Below are 11739 nucleotides of genomic sequence, written 5' to 3'. Positions count from 1 at the left end.
CAAGAGACACGATCACGGTTGTTTCGCTCCGTTCCTAAAAAATTCATATTCTACACAAAATTTTTGTTTCAAAAAGATACATATTTTATATTTTCAGTGTAATTTTGGTCAACTAATAATGAAAAATTGTGAAGTTCAAGAACATTAATTACATTTTTTTAAAATCTTATTGGTTTAAATATATATAAAATATAAAATTACAAAAAACTATGCATTTATAGCTAAACTTTAATATGTTTTATTAAAAAGTGAAAATTTTAAAACATGAATCTTTTAGAAACGGAGGGAATATATAAGAACTCTGTAGAAATTTTTGCAAATAGGTATTTTTATGCAATTATGTGTATTTTATTGTCTTAAATTTGTTTGTATTGTATTTTTATGTATAGATTGGCCATTGGTCGTTCAAATACTTTTACAAGTTAACTGACTTTTCCAAGATTTTCCCATCTACCAAATTATATACCTCCTTGGCAAGAAAGTGAGATAAGAGCTTCTTAAAATTTTATCCCAAATCTCATTTTACTTTATCGACCACAGTGCTAGCCACATTGTCACACAAAATATTTGGCACATACATTTTGTTTCTTGACGAGACCCAGTTCATGTATTAAGTTCTCTTTCACATACGGACTTACACACTCAAGCCTAAGGTTGCAGCAGATAAGAAATATGTCTTTAGATAAATAAATAGGACTGTGCCTTTTAACGTATTGAACTATATATCCTTTTTAGCAAAAAAAAAAAAAAAACGTATTGAGCTATCCGAATTTATAATTTGAATTTGATATATACTACATATGAAAGATTTTTCAATGCTTTTAGAAGATTTGGTCCAGAAAATAAATCTTTTGTAGACAATTTATTTAATTAATATAATAGAGTATAATTATTATCATTATACCAAAAAGTACATAATTTATTGAATGTTAAGACTAAAGAATTTTGTAAACTATCCTAAGTATTCACTTATGGCTTGGTTGGCGGCTCTGAACGGACTAGCAACTGAGGACCAAATGGGCAAGTGGGTCCACACAAGCTGATACGTCATGCATTCTCTCCAGAGCTCCAATAGAAATCAGAAATCATATTTTCTTTGAGTGTAGTTACTCATCAGCAGTATGGAAGGGCTTGTCGCTGAAGCTTATGGATATACACTACTCAAACGAATGGAACAAGATTCTAAGGTTTATGCTAGATGGTTCAAGGAACAAGACTGTCCTTTTTCTCATTCGCTCAGTTTTTCAGACAACTATACAATACTTGTGGAGAGACCGCAATGGTAGGCGACATGAAGAGCTGAGTGTCCCTTCAGCTCGACTTCAAATGGCCATATACAAGCAAATTCGGAATCAAATATCCTCAAGCCGGATAAATGGAAATACGAGATATGCAAAAGCTATGGAAGGGTGGTTTTCCACAAGATAAACTTTAACCATTTCAGATCAGAGAATAGTTTTCTTGTTTTCAGAATCAAAAATTTAAAAACAGAGACACAGTCATTGTAAAGCAGTTTTTTTTATTTGAATCTAATTTAACATTCTTTCAAAAAAAAAAAATTGTAAACTATGAATTCAAATGCGATAAAAAGAAACTTAGGAGTTGTTTTTAGTTAAACAGCATAATATAAGTAGTTTTGAAGTATATGCATGTGTCGCGTTAATTTGGATTCGAAGAATTATTTTATATAAGACCGATATAGAAGTAAACCATGCATTGAATTTCAATTTACAACTATTTAACTACGGAATATCTTCTTTAATTTTTCTTTACATCAATCTACGAAATATCTATGTGGCGAAACAGTAATGTAACATGGAAGTTTTTAGCTTTGTCTTATCTCCTTCACTCGTTGACAATGTCACGTAAATATAGGAATGAATTTTATATACGATGTGCTGCTACTTATATGGAAACCTTATAGTTTATACGACTGTTTATATAGTCAACGAGATAAACAAAAAGTTGGTAAATGTTTGGTTTTAATTTGACAGTGTGAATCAAGCCTGAACATTGACCCTTTTATCCATGATAGTAATTAACGGTTTAGTAATTAAGTATATTATCGAGATCTTATGTGAGAGTGAAATCTCATTATTAAAATTACAATAAACGTTTTCTCCAACTGAAGGAAACTTCGTTTTATGTTTCTTCTAATTTGTCGTGATATATCCCCTCATTCTTTTGAAGACAAACAAAGATTCTGTTACATGTAATTAAGATTTTGTAGAAGTCCAATAGCATAACTCAACGTAATATATAATACCGACTTTATGGTTACACTAATATAATCCACTTTCTAGTTTATGTGTTCCTTACGCTATCGAATAAATGTTTTGAAACCTCGAGAGAAGATCAGAGAAATGAATTAATTGAATAAAGCTATTGAATTACGTTAGAATGTACATTATTTTGCAGATCTTGTATTAAATGATCATCTAACTGCGGAGCTAGTTCACAATTAGGAGGGTCAATTGATCTATTTGAATGTTATCTTTATATGCTTATATTGTTAATATTTAATAGATGGTTTGTTTGAGATAGATAAGTCTGAGTCTCATCAATAAAGTTTAATATTTCCTTTGCACCATATTTGATCATTTCTTTATTTTTGTTTTTGCTTTTCATATGTTCATGTACAATGTTTTTGAATTTCCCGTCTCTTGTATATTAATCTTAGTTTTTTTTCTTCCATAGATTATTTAATCTGTCTTTCATCTAAATTACAGTTCCATGAGTTTACATTATTACGTAACAAAAAAACAATATAAAGATAACGATAATTCCATTAATCATTTTGATTTAAGACAAAATGAATATTTGTGACTTTATTTATTTTGGGAGTGTTGAATTTACGCAAGTGGTTATATGGCTTGGTTAGGAGAATTTAGAAGAGCAATATTCGTTTGAATTCAAATGGAGGACAGAGAGAGAACGAGTCGGCTTTGATCATCAATGAAACATTGAAGCAGGTAGAGTCGTCTTTGAATGCGGTGGAAGAAATCACAAAATGGTAAGAACAAGATTCCAATTTTGATGAAGATTGCAATGAGAACATGATTTAGCATAATACAATTAAATATTACTTATATATACTACTCAAGAAAAGTAGTTAATCTTTTGAATTTATTATCATTAGGCAAAAATTTCACTGTAAGTTTTAACCTTTTTCATATCAAACTATAGGTTTTAACCAAAATAGCAGAACATATATATATATAGGAAATATTCAAAATTATCATATAGTCATTTGAAAATGTGGGTTTTAATTCTCTTTTTTTTAGCAATTTTCTTAAAAAGTATAATTTCGATAAGATTAATAAGATTTTAAAATTATATACTATAAGTTGCATTATACATGTAAAAGTAGGTAACAATTCAGCTAGAGTTCTTATAAGGAAATATATGCATTTCCGTTTTTAGCAGCGCTAGGGAAAGACTTTTTCTTGGGTTCACCCCCTAGGGTGAACCTCCAACCAATAGAAATTTGTCATTTTAGATCTAGTATCTTTTAATTAAGGAAACAAAATAACTTGCCAAATTATATTATGCTTTTAAAATAAAAAATAAAAAATTAAATAAATAAAAATAACAATAGTTCTAAAAAAAATTATTTAAAAAAAATATTTATTTTTAAGATTTAGAGTTTAGTGTTTAAGATTTATAATTTAGAATTTATCCAAATGTTTAGTATTTTTCCAAGGGTTTAGGGTTTACTTAAGGGTTTAGGGTGTACCCAATGGTTTAGCATGATTTACCCAAGGGTTTAAGGTTTTCCCAAGGGTTTAGGGTTTAGGATTAGAGTTTAGGGTTTAGTGTTTTGTTGACAACTGTTTTTTCAAGGGTTTAGGGTTTACCCAAGGATTTAGGGTTTAAGATTTGAGTTTAGGGTTTAGTATTAGAGTTTAGGATTTAGTGTTTTGTTGACAACATTTTTTTTTTTTGAATTCGTTTTTTATATATTATTTTTATTTATTTTTAGATTTTATTTTGAAAAAATAATATAATTTGCCAAGTTATTTGATTTACTTAATTAAAAGATACTAGATTTAAAATGACAATTTTTTTTTGGTTGGTGAACCTAAAGGTTCACTCTAGGGGGTGAACCCAAGAATAACTCCTAGGCAAAATATCCTATACGTCAACACACAACGAAATCTATAACAAATATACATAGGTTCTTAATTTTTTATATAAACATTCTTTCTTTGAGCATCATTCACCACGAATTGCGAACGCCATGACATATATCATATTATCAATACCTAATCTTGGTTTGGTTATTCAACCTATTTGTTGTATGACTCATATATTGTATACTTGTCACACACTATTAAAAATAATATTTACATTAAATTCTGACGAATGCATATAACTTTAGTAATGTGATGGCTCCTTTGCACACATGTTGTGTATATATATACATACAAACTAGAACGTAGAGAGCTACCAGATCTTCAATAATCTTCAAGAAATTAGGGTTGTTGATTAGAAGATATATAACCAAAATGGGAAGATCACCGTGTTGCGATCAAGACAAAGGCGTGAAGAAGGGACCGTGGGTGCCCGAAGAAGATGATAAGCTCACGGCTTATATAGAGAAGAATGGTTATGGGAATTGGCGGTCGCTTCCTAAGCTCGCTGGACTTAACCGTTGCGGCAAGAGCTGCCGGCTCCGGTGGATGAATTATCTACGGCCTGATATCCGGCGAGGCGAGTTCTCCGATGAAGAAGAGAGTACTATCGTTAGACTCCATGCCCTTCTTGGCAACAAGTAAGACTTTTTGTTAATTAAATGTTACATATTTAACATTTTTGAACGATAAACCATTTCAGTTATATAAAATGTTTGTAAGAATTTCAAAAATTATTTTGTGTGTTTAGTGTTTGTGCTTACAATGAACAAATAAATTTTGTGGCCCTTGTGGGTTTAGTTAGAAAAAATACACATACATTATGTATATAACTAAACACACAAACGAAAACATAAACGAAAACAAAAAAACAAAAGAAAAACAATTGTGGCCCAAAAGGACTATATATAATTCTCTTCCATTGTACTATCTTTTTGCTCATATAGGCAGTTTTCAAGACTACTCATGACCTTCAGCTTAAGATCTCCAACCATGCAAAATGTTAATTTTTGGTTATTGTTGTAACGCTTGAAAATTCATTTTATAGATGGTCGAAGATTGCGAGTCATCTTCCAGGAAGAACTGACAACGAAATCAAAAACTATTGGAACACTCATATGCGGAAGAAGATGTTGCAAATGGGTATTGATCCAATCACGCACGAGCCAAGAACCAACGATCTTAGCCCTATCCTCGACGTTTCTCAAATACTCGCGGCGGCTATTGGCAACGGCCAATTTGGTAACAGTAACCTCATCAACAACAACACTGCTTTGGAAGATCTTCTCAAACTCCAACTGATCCATAAGATGCTTCAAATCATAACCCCCAAAGCCATACCAAACATCACCAGCTTCACTACCAATTCATTGAATCCTAAACTAGATTCAGTAGTCAATAGCTTCACTACCAATTCAGTGAATCCTAAACCGGAGCAGGCGGCTATACAACTGAATGCTAATGAACCACATGATTTTATAAACCAAAGTGCAAATGAAGATTTCATGATGCCACCGTTTGAAAATATTTGGGATGGTTTTGAAGATAACCAGCTTCCTGGTTTGGTTACGGTTTCTCAGAAAAATCTGAATTCAGGAACCGGAATGATGCCGGGTTATTATGGTGATCAATTAAGTGAGATCCCATCTAATGGTTCGATATCGGTTTCTCCTGAAACATCCGGCTTCAATTATCCCGGTACGACTCAACACTTAACGGGTTCGGATGTCCTGGAGGACTGGGAGAAGTTCCTTGATGATGAAACAAGTGACTCTTGCTGGAAAAGTTTCTTAGAGTAAGATTTTTTTCTCCACAGTTATATTCAATATCTAGTATTTATATATATATTAACAAAATATACTATCTCAGTTTTAATAATATTAACAGAGTGTTGCTATTTGATATATGCAGCTTAACGTCGCCCACATCGTCACCCGGCCCGTGGTAGAACTGGATATTTTTCTTCCAAGTCGTATACTTTTAGTTTTAAAGAAAATTCATACACAGAAACGTTTGACTAATATTATTTATTATTCTTTTGTAACAAAATTATTGATTTATATGTTTGTATCTCTTTTCTTATAGGAAAAATGGTTGTATTGTATTTCTTCTATATGGTTTGTTTGTTGCGTAAAGAAACACATTGTAATCGCATTTCTATATTTAATCACATTTCCGAGTGATATTTTGGTTAAAACATATATATGATGAGTCTAACTATATACTAACAAAATCAAATTCCCTAATCAGTAACAGTATATTGACTGACGAACATTGCCCAAAAAAAACCCTTTAAATTTCTATTTGATCACATATTATGCCATTGAAAATAATAAAACTAAGGATCTGGATTAGTAATTATACAAAATCATTAATTGATCTACAAGTCATCTACGAATATAACAACACCTTTGTTCTACACTCTTGATTATCATTTAAATTGATATGAAGTGAATTCCTCTTTATAATATAAAATATACATGACATTAGATTTGCTTACCTTAATCCATTTTAAAATTTTGGTACTAACACATAAAAAGAAGCCATTTTCTAACTTGAAAACCATTAACAAGTCATCAAAACAAAATTATTAAATTTCAGTTCACTCATACTTCAAAGGATCTTTGTCGGAACATCAGTGGTCGAAGCGGTTTGATCAGATATAGCTGCGGTGGAGGTGGCTAGACCTTCAAGCATTTTGACAATCTCCGCCGTTTCATCCAAATAGTATTTAGCTTTTCTTGGTTTTTGTCCTACGGTGCAAGCAAATATCTCAGCCACTGCAGCCAAACCAAGATCATCACATGAAGAAAACCATTCGGTTAGTGTCTTTCTGTCTTTCCCATTGACTAGAAACACTATATTCTTGGGATCACTAAACAGACTTTTCAAGGTTTGGATCGTTTCATTGCTAGATGTTGTCCTAATGGACCCTGGCTGCACCATTATGCCATAATAATCCACAAGAATGGCTCTGTTCTTAGTCCTCTTATAAGCAGAGACATGCAGTGTGCTCAACGGAAAGCTTTTTAAAGCTTGGATCAAGTGCCAAAATTCTGAAGCCTAAACCCAAAACCTATCCCCCAACACCTCTTCTTCACTTAATCCCCCACAAGCCCTTTCAAGATTCTGTATAAAGCTGCGAGCCCAATGCGCAACATACTTGTGTATTGCTCGTGACGCATTTGCTTCTCTACTATTGAAAGTATCAATGCATAGCTCATTGCTTCAGTCACTGCATCTATGTTCCATGGATTTACCCTACTTGCACCGGTCTACCAAACATTTCGTTTATCCTTTTAACCGTGGTTTCAGTTTCAGACTGACTGCACCTCTTGAACATCTTTCCCACGTCCCCTTGCAGGTTTTACGATCTGTACAAGCACAACATGACCTCTCTCTCAGGATGTTGTTGGAGAAACTGCTCCATTGCCAAGAACGGAAGCCAATCAAATCAGCGTTGAGGAGAGCTCTTAAGAGCAGCTGCAACGCTGATCCTTACAAAAAAATCCTTAGCAACAAATTATTTTTATAATACGTGGGGACCAAAAAAATTAGGAATTTGTGCCATAATTGTGTTTTGCAGTCCGTAGGTAAGGACCATTTCGCTGCCGGGCTCGTCACTGTGCGCGGATCGCCGCGTGGGAACCCGCGATTGGCTCTTTTTTTTTTTTTTTTAACTGAAAAAAATAAAAATAATAAAATAATATAAAAGACTTACCTGGGTTATCGAGCCATGAGTAACACGGTTGTGGAAGCCCTAAGAGCTAGCTCGTTTCTCACTGGAAGAGGACGGTAAATCTCTGAAGAAGGGAAAGGGATATCGAGGAAGAAACCAAGGTTCACTCTATCAAGAATGTAGGCAAAACCATTAAGTGATAGACATGAACACATACAAAATCATCATCAGCACTAATCACTTTATCAGCAAAGATTTTGTTAACAGAAAGGTATAAGCTTGCCATAACGAACGATCAAATCTACGTCGAACATCAGGTTTAATAATCAAGTAGTGGAAGGTAGTCATTAGTTTTCCAAATGAAAAAAATGCACAAGATAATCAAATTTGGTGCTGTTCGTTAGCTCACCCAGCAGAATTTTTACAAACTCATCTCAAATTCTCACTCAAATGAATGTGAGTCTTGATGGTGCATCTAGTTTAGTCCAAAATGATAAATGACAAAAATGACATTTTAAAATCAAAATATTATTTTCAAACCGTAAATTCTATTTTTTTGCAAATACATTTTTCCGCCAGAACCGAAAAATATATTTTTCCGCAAAAACTGAAAAACACATTTTCCCGCCAAAACCGAAATAATGTATTTTCCCGCCAAAATCCAAAAACGCATACTCCCGCCAAACCCCCCAAAAAGCATTTTCGGCCAAAACCGCCAAAAACATTTTTCGGCCAAAACCGAAAAAAACATCTTCTCGTCAAAACCGAAAAAACGCAATTTTCCCGCCGAAACCGGAAAAACGCATTTTCCGGTCGAAACCGGAAAAACGCATTTTCCTGCCGAAACTGTAAAAACGCATGTTTCCGCCGAAACCGAAAAAACGCATTTCCCGCCAAAACCGAAAAACCCATTTTCCCGCCAAAACCGGAAAACGTATTTTCCGCCAAAACCAAAAAACGCATTGTCCCGCCAAAAACGGAAAAACCCATTTTTCCGCCAAACCGGAAAAACGTATTTTTCCGCCAAAACCGGAAAAACGCATTTTCCCACCGAAACCGCAAAAAATATTTTCCGCCAAAAACGCAAAAATACAATTTTCCGGCAAAACCGCAAAATGCATTTCCCGCCAAAATCGCGGAAAAAAAACTTTTCTTGTCAAACCCGCAAAACGCATTTTCTCATCAAAACCACATTTTCCGCCAAAACCACAAAACCTATTTTTCCCGCCAAAACCGCAAAAAACGTATTTTCCGCCAAACCCATAGAAACGTATTTTCCGCCAAAACCGTAAAAATGCTATTTTTTTTGCTGAAACATAGAAAAATATATTTTAGTCACTTTTTATTAACAAGTCCACCTGGATGCAGATGCAGATGCAAGTTAAAAAAACGAACATAGCTGCATTCAGATGATTCATCTGGATGCATGGACGAAATGAAGAAACGAACAACACCCAGATGAAGCATCTGGATAAGATATCTAGATGGACCATCTGGATGCATCTTCTAGATGTACAAACGAACAGGGCCTTTGGTATACGAAAATTCATGCTATTTGGTTTTTTCTTAGAAAATTTGAGAGAAATTCTTGGGTTCACCCCCTAGGGTGAACCTCTAGATTCACCAACCAATAGTGTTTGAGTATTTGATATTTGATATCTTTTAAAAAAGAAAACAAAATTGAATTTCCAAATATGATTATATCTCCTAGACTATATTTGCGAAGTGATTTTGCCCCATGCCTTTTCTACAATCAATTTCACAAAACAAATATGACATGGCTACTAAAATTGATGACATGACTTTTGGAAAAATATGACATGGATAATTTCATTTAATGTTGATTTATATTTTTGGCAAACTTATTAGAATATGGTAATAATTCATATATTACATTTAATATTGATATTTCTTTTATGGTAATTTTTTAAGATATGGTAATAGCTCATACATCATCTATAAATAAATATATTCATATATAACATTTCAAATTTTGAAATATTATTATTTTTTTATAATTATACAATTTGTATTACTAAAGCTTTCAAAAATTTCTACAATTTTTTAAAAATTTAAATATCTAATCGTAATATCATTAGTTTCTTATATATCTACAAATTTTATAAATATTGTTTAGGCTAATTTTTTTGATAATTATACAATTTTATAACATTTTTATTAGTTTTATACAAATTGATTTAATATATATCAAATCTATATCAAATATTAGTAAAAAAATAGTGAAATCTATAATATTTAATAAAATTTACTTTTAAATATAAGTTAGATTTTTAAAAAAATTTTACTGCACATGGTGCAGAAAAACACATAATTTTTAAAATAAAACAATAAAAATACATAAAAATAGTTACAAAAAAAAAATAAATAAATATTGTTAAGCCGTTAGCAAAATACTAAATCCTATACCCTAAATTATAAACCTTAAATCTTGGATAAACCGTAAACCATTGGAAAATTTTAAACCCTAAATCATACATTAAAAACTAAATCTTAATAACACTAAACCCTAATCACTAAACCATAAACCCTTGGATAAACCCTGAACCCTTGGATAAATCATAAACTCTAAATCAAAAATATTTAAAATTAAACCCTAAAGTTTATGATTTATCCAAGGGTTCAGAGTTTACCCAAGGGTTTAGAGTTTAGTGATTAGGATTTAGGGTTTAGTGTTATTAAAATTTATTTTTAATGTATGATTTAGGGTTTAAGATTTTCTAACGGTTTAGAGTTTATCCAAAGTTTAAGGTTTAACGTTTAAGGTTTAGGGTTTAGGATTTAGGGTATAGAGTTTAGTATTTTGCTGAAGACTTAACAATATTAATTTATTTATTTTTTGTAACTATTTTTATGTATTTTTATTATTTTATTTTAAAAATATAATCTAATTTGGATATTCAATTTTTTTTTTTTTTAAAAGATATCAAATATCAAATACTCAAACACTATTGGTTGGTGAACCTTAGGTTCACCGGGTGAACCCAAGAATTTCTCAAAATTTGGTAGGTAGTTAATTCTTAGATTCACCCTAGAGGTTCACCGTCCAATCACCATTCGCCAAGTCACATTCAGTTTCTGAAAAAAAAAAGAAATATAATTAGTATTTATCGCCAAAAAAAGGAAAAAAAAAAAGAAATTGAAAACGTTGTTGACGACGTCGGATGACTGTAACCCTATTCTTCGTTGTTACGTTCTTTCTCCTGATTCATCCCTATAGCCGTAAGTCTACAATTCTTAGATATTGTTTAATCACGCCAAATTCTTAATAATTAACTAATGAATTCTGTTTAAAGATGTTTTCGATTTCATTTTACATATTATGCTTTCGTTTTGGTACGTAGGTTGAAACATTTGCCTAATTTGGTGTGGTATTTCTGTGCCACACATTGGGTCTAGAATTCTCCACTGCTAAGGTGAGATCAACGTCTTTTGTTTACTTGAAAGTTTTTTATAATGTTTACTTGAAAGTTTAGCTTAACCAACTCTTTAAGGACCTTTTCCTCAGCTTCCAGTACGTGGTTAGATCAGTTGCTGTTCTGGGAGGCCTTCAAATTCTTCTTTTCATCTTCTTGTGTGGAATCACAGTACGGTGAGTCCTGTACACGTGAACCAAAAAAGAATCTTTGCTGTCTCGTTGATTATTCAATAAGCACCATTAGTTTTATGTAGCTTGGGGTTCAAAAAAAAAAAGTTTTATGTATCTTAAAGTGTCATGTTTTTGCATTAGACGTGTACCACCATAAACCTTCTATGTGACTTGCATATTCGTCCTTGCCCTTTTTTAGTATTTATAGTGGTTTGATTATAGAATTTTATATTGCTTTGATGTTGTGTGTTTTACTAGATATTTTACGTATGTTCTTTATTGAAAGATGAGATTGGCTCAAGATAACATAGTAATTATAG

General features: G+C 32.1%; 1 protein-coding gene and 1 pseudogene across 1 annotated transcript; one reads left to right on the top strand and one right to left on the bottom strand.

The window, feature by feature from the left end:
* The first annotated feature begins 3977 nt into the window (after positions 1 to 3977).
* Positions 3978 to 6246, top strand: LOC106427247 (transcription factor MYB39-like). Its single transcript, XM_013867977.3, has 3 exons — positions 3978 to 4774; positions 5182 to 5928; positions 6045 to 6246. The coding sequence occupies exons 1-3, from the start codon at positions 4509 to 4511 to the stop codon at positions 6079 to 6081; spliced, it is 1050 nt and encodes a 349-aa protein (XP_013723431.2). The 5' UTR covers positions 3978 to 4508; the 3' UTR covers positions 6082 to 6246.
* A 218-nt stretch (positions 6247 to 6464) lies between these two features.
* On the bottom strand, positions 6465 to 8098 carry LOC106427254 (annotated as a pseudogene).
* Between the last annotated feature and the right edge of the window lie 3641 nt (positions 8099 to 11739).

This window comes from Brassica napus, chromosome C1 (assembly GCF_020379485.1).
Source record: "Brassica napus cultivar Da-Ae chromosome C1, Da-Ae, whole genome shotgun sequence".
NCBI classification, from domain to species: Eukaryota; Viridiplantae; Streptophyta; class Magnoliopsida; order Brassicales; family Brassicaceae; genus Brassica; species Brassica napus.
This window is presented reverse-complemented; position numbering and strand designations above follow the sequence as displayed.